At 41.1% G+C, this 9,009-nt stretch overlaps 1 protein-coding gene across 1 annotated transcript; it reads left to right on the top strand.

Moving 5' to 3' along the window:
- Positions 1–678: 678 nt before the first annotated feature.
- Positions 679–5,156, top strand: LOC134677288 (uncharacterized). The gene is made up of 4 exons (XM_063535720.1): positions 679–1,076; positions 3,092–3,274; positions 4,270–4,446; positions 5,143–5,156. The coding sequence occupies exons 1-4, from the start codon at positions 1,022–1,024 to the stop codon at positions 5,154–5,156; spliced, it is 429 nt and encodes a 142-aa protein (XP_063391790.1). The 5' UTR covers positions 679–1,021.
- Positions 5,157–9,009: the final 3,853 nt, after the last annotated feature.

The following is a 9,009-nucleotide window of genomic DNA, read 5'->3' as shown; positions in this document are numbered from 1 at the left end:
TGTCACTGTTGCCACTTTTGTTTAGTGTACGATTAACAATGAGGCCCACGTTGCTGTAGCCATGTCGATAAAGTCATATCGATAAACTATCGACATTTCTTGCAATTTTAATTTTACTTCAAAGGCTTAACGATACCTAAAATGACCAAAAACGCTTTTATTCTTTATTGTGGTTATCAGATTACAATTTTATAGTCACGCCCCAGCAGGGAACCAAGGGAAAGGTCAGATATTTAATTAAAATACATAAATACCTCCTAAAATAGGTGTTCCGCAATAATTGAATTATATTATTATATTATAATATATTCATTATCCATTAGCATTTCAATTATGTTTATGTTTAACGAAGATATTGAAGCTTCAATTAATCGCTATTTCGTTCCGCTGTGTAGCGTTTATCGATATATAACATGATTAAAATCGACTTTTCACATCCCTAAAAGAGCACACATATACGCTTTTACTCACACGTATACAGACTGGGCGCATCAAGAAAGGCAACACTTGATTTGAAGTCCACCTTGTCAACAGTATGGTTGTCCTTTTTTGACAAACGGCATTTTTAACGAGCGAGGAGAGAGAAATGATACTAGTTGCTGCGCCTTGAAAGAGAACAGAAAACGTTGGACCCTTGCAATGCTTTGACAGGTGACAATCCCGATATCCATGCGATATCCCGTTACTTGCCTTGCCTTTGCCTTGTGTCAATTTAATACTTAATACCGACAAATAACACGCTCACTTCAACTTGTTTAAAACAAAACAAAAGATGCAAACATTGTCTTATCGCGGGCAATAAAACAAAAGATGCGAACATAGATAACGCCCTCCCTCCTGGACTTTGGCTTGGTGCGTGGTCATTTCATCTCACAGATTACCTACTAAACTTAGCATTTCATTCATCATCCAGTCGTCGTTGTGTAAAGGTGCGACCAGTCTAGCGATTAGTTTATCAACTTAACATTATTTAATCGTAGGCTATTCGTTGGTGTGTTGTTAATAGTTGGTATTGTGGACGATGGCGGGCTGTGGGCAGTGCATCAAGGTGGAACCCGACTGTGACGTAATGGATGGTGAGTTTTGAGACATTTCCACTTTAATACTACTACATACAGTACTTTCAGTAGTGTGTAATATAATAGCAGTTAGTTTATACTAGAGTAAATTGAGTAAAAAGTTTCTAAAAATGGGTTAGTCAGGTCAAGCTAATTCCTCAGCGATTTTGGAAGCAGTCTGCTTTTGATAAATATATTCTGTTTTTAGTAGTTGTTGTTATAGCGGCAACGGAAATACATCATATGTGAAAATTTCAATTGCCTAGCTATCACGGTTCATGAGATACAGACTGATGGACAGACAGCGGAGTCTTAGTAATAGGGTCCCGTTTTTACCCTTTGCTTAGCTTAATACAAGCTATACACCAAAATTATTTTAAGTACATCGGTTCCGTTGAGCCATTATTGAAATTTTTCCACAAACTTAAAATTTTATCATAACGAAAATAGTGCAGCAAACATGGCATAATATGTTAAGGTACAGAACCCCACATTATTTATTTATTTATTTAGATATTTAATTCAGGCAACAAGGCCCATATTACAAATACCTTACAGACTAACATACATATGTATTTTATAAACTTATGGTGGTAGGCCTCCTAATTTGTTATCTGTTATTGTGTGTGTTTGTTAGTTACTGCTGTGTTTATTTTCTCCTCTCTATGTGTTGTCTGTTTCAATTTTATTATTGTCTGTATACACTATTAGCTTTAAGTTAATTATAAGGTATTAGGCCCCCACTGAAAATCAGCACTGCGGCTTGCTGTAGCATTACGCTGAGTGGGGGTCCTTTTAACGTCCATCAGACCTATATATTGTTTTAATTTAACTGGTTTTGTAACTAATGATGATGTGAATAAATGTATTTTCTTTCTTTCTTTTCTTTCATTAGACGTGGTCTGGCATGTACTTGACCGGTTTCTTCTGATAAGTGTAGGAACCTCCTATCGCGAGCCTAGTAACTGGCCGGTCGTTTTTTAGTTTTAATATAAATGTAATTTTAGTTTACTCCTACCTGACACATATATGTATAAAAAAATAGGGAAAAAACGTGTTAATGTGATTTTTGGGTCATGATTTTTATTGTTTGTTAGTAAATAAAAAAATATTAATATATTTAACATACTCTCACTCAATATTTATAAGTTCTAGTTACCTTGTCTTAACTTATTGCATTCTTCTGCTACAACTATGTTTATGTAGTTATGTAGATGCTCACAAATCGTCATAACTTCTACTTGTTTACATTGTAAACTACCTACTCATTAGGTGAAATGTAAGATTTCTTTTGAGTAAATAAAATGTTTTTAACCAGAACCTCTATCTCATTACGTCACTACTTTGAAAAAATCTCGTATCTTATTGTCAATTAAAACAAAATTGTGGTTACTAATGTATGGGATGCATACAGAGTTACTGTGTGTTAACTCTTGAGTACCAGTGCGAGATACGAGAATTTTTCAAAGTAGTGACGGTTAGTATAGTTCATATTTTTAGCATTGGAAAGAAGGTAAGCGATCTTGACATGCCTTTTAATTGAAAAACGCTTTTTAAAGTTCAATAACTATTACTTATGAAAGCAGAAGAGTATAAATGATCGTATTATATTCATAATTGCTCTTGGCCCGGCGTGAACCTGATAGCCTGGAAAAGGCTCTGCTAGTTGGGCCTGTTGAAGGACATCGAAAACAGGGAGGGATACCCGCACGCTGGTTCAACGCCATTCAAGAGGTTACGCGCGAGGGGTTCCAGGGTTCCTTAAGGAAGGCAATGAATCGGCCAGGATGGAGAGCACTACAGCACAGAGCGACTTATGGTGGTCACGACCCTCAGACATGAGGATTCGACTAGGAAGAGAGATTCATAATTGTTATATATTTGCCGTGACCTATTTTTAAAACGTGTTTTTCAATAAAAAGACACATCAAGATAGTTTACCTTATTTCTAATGCTAAAAAAAACGGACTATAGTTGCCTACTACAAACAGTTTTATTAACTGTCTTATAAAAATAAACTCTTTTTTTGTCAGGTATCGTTAAAAAGGAAGTGAAAGAAGATATGCAAAGTGTGAAGGAGGAGCCAGTGTGCGACGACAGTGCCGACACGAGCGAGGCTGCGGTCGGCGAGCTGTATGCCGATCACGAGGTCAAGGATGAGCTCGTGCTGGGGATAGAGCGCAAGTACCGCCCCGGTATCGGCCTCGCGGTGCGCGGTAAGTTTCTACTAAAAATAAGTTTTTGGAAAAAAATTAATTTTTGGTACAAGCTTTTATCGCTGGCTGTACTTTTCTTACCACAGACAACTAATACTCATCGAGACAATTCTAAAAACTCCAAATACAATAAGGTTGCGGTGTTTACCACAGAGTTCCTATGGTCACCTCCTGTCTCCATCATCAGATCAGCTCGATGGTACCATAATATTGCATTGTCATCCAATTTATACATGCATGCAAAATTTCAGCTCAATCGGAAACCGGGAAGTGGATCAAATTTAACTTGCAAGATTTGATTACAGACAGACAGACAACGGTCAGGTCAAACTAAATATGTAAGTTTTTGGCAAAAATTTCATTTTTGGTACAAGCTTTTATCGCTGACTGTACTTTTCTTACGACAGACAACTAATACTCATCGAGACAATTCTAAAAACCCCTAACACAATTAGGTTACGTTGTTTCATCACAGAGTTCCTATGGTCACCTCCTGTCTCCATCATCAGATCAGCTCGATGGTACCATAATATTGCATTGTCATCCAATTTATACATGCATGCAAAATTTCAGCTCAATCGGAAACCAGGAAGCGGATCAAATTTAACTTGCAAGATTTGATTACAGACCGACAGACAATGGTCAGGTGAAACTAAATTACAGCTTGTAATTATACGAGTAGAATACGACAAAAGTGCAGCAAACATGGCGTATTTTAAAGTACGGAAAACCACATTAGGCGTGGTGTGGCATTTACAGTCAACGGTAAAAATATGGGTGTACAAATCATTTCAAAAATATGTCCCATAACTGTTATGTCAGTGAATTAAGAACTATGGGACATATTTTTGAGTAAGTTGTCTACACCCATATTTTTACCGATGACTGTACTTGAGCGGTTTCTTCTGATAAGTTTAGGAAACTGTTTCTCATTAGTAGTTACCTACTACAAACAGTTTTATTAACTGTCTTATAAAAACAACTCTTTTTGTCAGGTATGGTTAAAAAGGATGAAGATATGCAAAGTGTGAAGGAGGAGCCAGTGTGCGACGACAGTGCTGACACGAGCGAGGCTGCGCTCGGCGAGCTATATGCCGATCACGAGGTCAAGGATGAGCTCGTGCTGGGGATAGAGCGCCAGTACCGCCCCGGTATCGGCCTCGCGGTGCGCGGTAAGTTTCTACTAAAAATAAGTTTTTGGCAAAAATTTAATTTTTGGTACAAGCTTTTATCGCTGACTGTACTTTTCTTCCCACAGGCAACTAATACTCATCGAGACAATTCTAAAAACCCTAAACATAATTAGGTTGCGTTGTTTCAGCACAGAGTTCCTATGGTCACCTCCTGTCTCCATCATCAGATCAGCTCGATGGTACCATCGCATTAACCCGGAGTTAAGCGGTTAAACCATTAACCCAGTATCAAATTGTACAGGTAACCATGGTAGCTCTAGTTTTAACCGGTTAACACCGGGTTAGTGATTGGTGCAAGTGGCCCTTAGGCCATCTTGCACCATCACACCAACCCGGGGTTAAGCGGTTAAACCATTAACCCAGTATCAAATTGTACAGGTAACCATGGTAACTATAGTTTTAACCGGTTAACCCCGGGTTAGTGATTGGTGCAAGTGGCCCTTAGGCCCTCTTGCACCATCACACTAACCCGGGGTTAAGCAGTTAAACCGTTATCCCAGTGTCATATTCAATTGGTAATCATGGTAACTCCAGCCGGCGTATTATGGATGGTTTTATCCATCTTTATCCACGTGATAAAACAACTGTCACTTTTTAACACCGTGGGTTAGAAAGTGACGGACACCGTTTTATCACTCTGTCACGTAGACAAGAACGACCATCATATCCGTACAGGTTTAACCGGCTAACCCCGGGGTAGTGGATTGGTGCAAATGGGTTTTTTTGCCGTTTTTAGCGTAATGGTACGGAACCCTTTGTGCACGAGTCCGACTCGCACTTGGCCGGTTTTTTTTTTTAATGCCTTAGCAACGCTTTATTTCTGATAACTGTAAAAACCTCTATCTCATTAGTACAAACCTGATACTTACAGTTTAATTAAATGTCTGATAAAAATAATTCTTTTTGTCAGGTCTTGTTAAAAAGGATGAAGAGATCCAAAGTGTGAAGGAGGAGCCAGTGCACGACGACAGCGCCGACACGAGCGAGGCTGCGCTGGGCGAGCTGTATGCCGACCACGTGGTCAAGGACGAGCTGGTGCTGGGGCCGGAGCGCCCGCACCGCCCCGACGTCGGCCTCGCGGTGCGTTACTTGCTACAACTGAGGGTCTAGTCAAGATGGCAATAGTTTGCAGAAAACGCTATCAGTTACACATATTATTTACTTACCTTATTCCATTGACCTAGTATTACATAGATGAGCTATGCGCGTGCCTCTGTGAGGGACAAAACATACGCAAAGCGACAATATTAAAAACACCTTTTAACATTCCTGACAACATACCAAAAACAATCTACGCAATTCGGTCGGGTTATTTGTTGCCCACCATAAACCATACCAAATTTTTGGTGGGGAACAAACAATAAATGTATTTTCTTTCTTTCTTTCTTTCTTTCTTTCAAAAAGTGAGACTGTGACAAGGACAAGCAATAATACCGCTTTCTCTGCTACTCCTACTGAAATTTCCATAGGTGCATCTCGTTCGGTCGTTTGGCCCCTCCCCCGTGTCATCTCTATATTATTGTACCTCTATGTCTTATTCACACCCTGACATGTTTTGATTGTTTTGATGCACAGAACAATAATCGAGATAGAAGAAAAGAGTTCGTCGATTTATATCGAAACCAAGCGTGCCGACTTTTTACCACCTACTGTGACGTTTAGTGATGGGAAATCCTAACCGAGTCAAAAACACCGATGCCCCTCTGCCCCGCTACGATTCAACTGTCTTGCTCATACTCATGGATTTTATATCTGCGGTCCCGCTCGCTCACTTTTTTTTTTTTTATACCACATCGGTGGCAAACAAGCATACGGCCCGCCTGATGGTAAGCAGTCACCGTAGCCTATGAACGCCTGCAACTCCAGAGGTGTTACATGCGCGTTGCCGACCTTTTAAAAACCTGTACACTCCTTTTTTGAAGAACCCCATACTGTAGACCCTCGGGAAAACCTCGGGAGGGAGCTCATTCCACAGCCGGAGCGTCCGCGGGAGGAAATTCCTCTTAAATCGCACAGTACGCGACCATTTAGGTTCTAGGGTGTGAGGATGAACACCCTGCCGACGGCGAGCGGTGCGGTGATAGAAAGCGGCCGTTGGCATCATGTCAAATAGTTCCTCAGAGCACAACCCATTGTACAAGCGGTAGAACACACACAAGGAGGCAAAGTCTCTCCTTAGACTTAAAGGTTCAATACCGCTTGTGAGTTTGGGATCATCGACGATTCGCACAGCGCGCCTTTGGACTGAGTCGAAGGGTCCAAGCTGGCATCCAGGTGCTCCTGCCCAAAGGTGACAGCAGTACTCCATATGGGGTCTGACTTGCGATTTATAAAGCAGCAGTCTTTGCCCCGGAGTAAAGTATCGCCTCGCTTTATTGAGCACACCGAGTTTTTTGGATGCCAGCGCAGCCTTACCTTCCAGGTGGCTGCCGAATTGGACGTCACTGGAGATGTCAACACCGAGGATCCCAATACTCCCTGACATGGTAAGGGCTGTGCCTTGGAACTGTGGGACCACAGTGAATGGGGTTTTCTTAGCAGTGAACGCACAAACTTGTGTCTTGGTGGGGTTGAATCGCACTAAATTGTCCCGGCCCCACACCGAAACTCTGGATAGAGTGCTCTCAATGTCTGACACAAGCTTTTCACGACTCTCCAGCACCACAGAGCGAGGGATATTGGCACGGCCTGTGTAAAAGGCATCCCCAGTACTGTCGTCTGCATAGCAATGAATGTCATCGATAGACAACATGTCATTGATGTGCAGCAAAAACAGCGTAGGGGATAGCACAGAACCTTGCGGAACGCCAGCGTTAATGTCCATGCTATCGGAGCAGCTTCCGTCTACTACGGCTCGTATGCGTCTGCCGGACAAAAAGCTAGCGATCCATTTGCATAGTCCCTCCGGCAATCCATAAGATGGTAACTTCGACAAGAGACCCCGATGCCAGACCCGATCGAACGCCTTCGCTATATCTAGGCTTACTGCCAATGCCTCACCTTGACTCTCAATGGCCGAAGCCCAGCGGTGTGTGAGATACACTAGAAGATCACCAGACGAGCGACCGTGGCGAAAACCATATTGGCGGTCGCTGATCAGATCGTGTTCTTCTAGGTATCTCAGGAGCTTTGCGTTGATTATACGCTCCATGACCTTAGAGAGACCTCACTTCCCGCTCCCCCGCGAACCACGCCAAAAATCGAATACCTAGTACGCAGAGTAGTTTCAATGTGAGAGGACGCGCTTTCGAGCGGTTTCATTTTGTCGACGCTCCCATACATGACCCAAAAAAATTTTATTAAGCTATGAGCTTCATCACATATGATCTTTGAGTAATTCTAAGCATTTCTAGCCTAGGAGGCAATAAGAAGCGTGCGTCTAGTCGGGGAGGGCGGGGTACAAAGATGGCCGCCACTCGTCATCTTTAAAAAAATCTATTCTGGTCCTGGTGGCTACTAGAGCAAGTTTGGTATCATTTTGATATTTTAAAAATTTCACAATTTTATATTTTTTGAATATAACTCACTAAGTATATACATATGTTGTTGTAGGCTATGGAAACATCAAAATCGCGAAATAAAACCAGGGAAGAAATTTTAGAAGCCAAAAGAAGAGCTAGCCGAATACGTCATGAAAAAATAAAAAAAGATTCTAAACTAAGTGCACTGAGAAAAGAACAACAAAAAGAAAACTATGCAAAAAGAAAGAAAGAGAAGCGTGTGGTATCTATAAAAGATAAAAGTATAAATGAACAGCAGAAACAAAGAGAGAAATGGCGTGAAAATTCGAGCGCATATTACTACAAAAAAAGCAGACTAAGGAAATACTCCAAGTGAATATTAGGGAAGAAGAAGAAAGTGAATTGATTGAGTCTAGCGGCAGTAGTGACAAAGATCCCTTACTCGTTGAACCGCCATATTCAGTGAGGCAAGACACAAACAACAAAAAAACCGGGCAAGTGCGAGTCGGACTCGCGCACGAAGGGTTCCGTACCATAATGCAAAAAAAAAAAAACAAAAAAAGTAAAAAAAACGGTCACCCATCCAAGTACTGACCACTCCCGACGTTGCTTAACTTTGGTCAAAAATCACGTTTGTTGTATGGGAGCCCCATTTAAATCTTTATTTTATTCTGTTTTTGGTATTTGTTGCTATAGCGGCAACAGAAATACATCATCTGTGAAAATTTCAACTGTCTATCTATCACGGTTCGTGAGATACAGCCTGGTGACAGACAGACGGACGGACGGACAGCGAAGTCTTAGTAATAGGGTCCATTTGGGTACGGAACCCTAAAAAAATGTGGTTACTTTACTTTCGGACGTCAAAGTAAATTATGGTCTTAAAACCCTTAAAAATCTCGTATCGCCCAATACCAGGGCTTGGGAACATATTTTTTCATCTTTGGCTGTCGGAAAAAGTATTAAAGAATTAAAACATAAGTAAATGTTTCATAGAGTGTGGCCAGTCAATTGTGTCACAAGAAAAAGGCGGCAAAATCAAATTTTACAGGTGCCACGCTGATAGTACGCCGAATACATG

Source organism: Cydia fagiglandana, chromosome 26, assembly GCF_963556715.1.
Source record: "Cydia fagiglandana chromosome 26, ilCydFagi1.1, whole genome shotgun sequence".
Taxonomy (NCBI): Eukaryota; Metazoa; Arthropoda; class Insecta; order Lepidoptera; family Tortricidae; genus Cydia; species Cydia fagiglandana.
The sequence above is the reverse complement of the archived record's forward strand: the minus strand, read 5'-3'. Positions and strand labels throughout refer to the sequence as shown.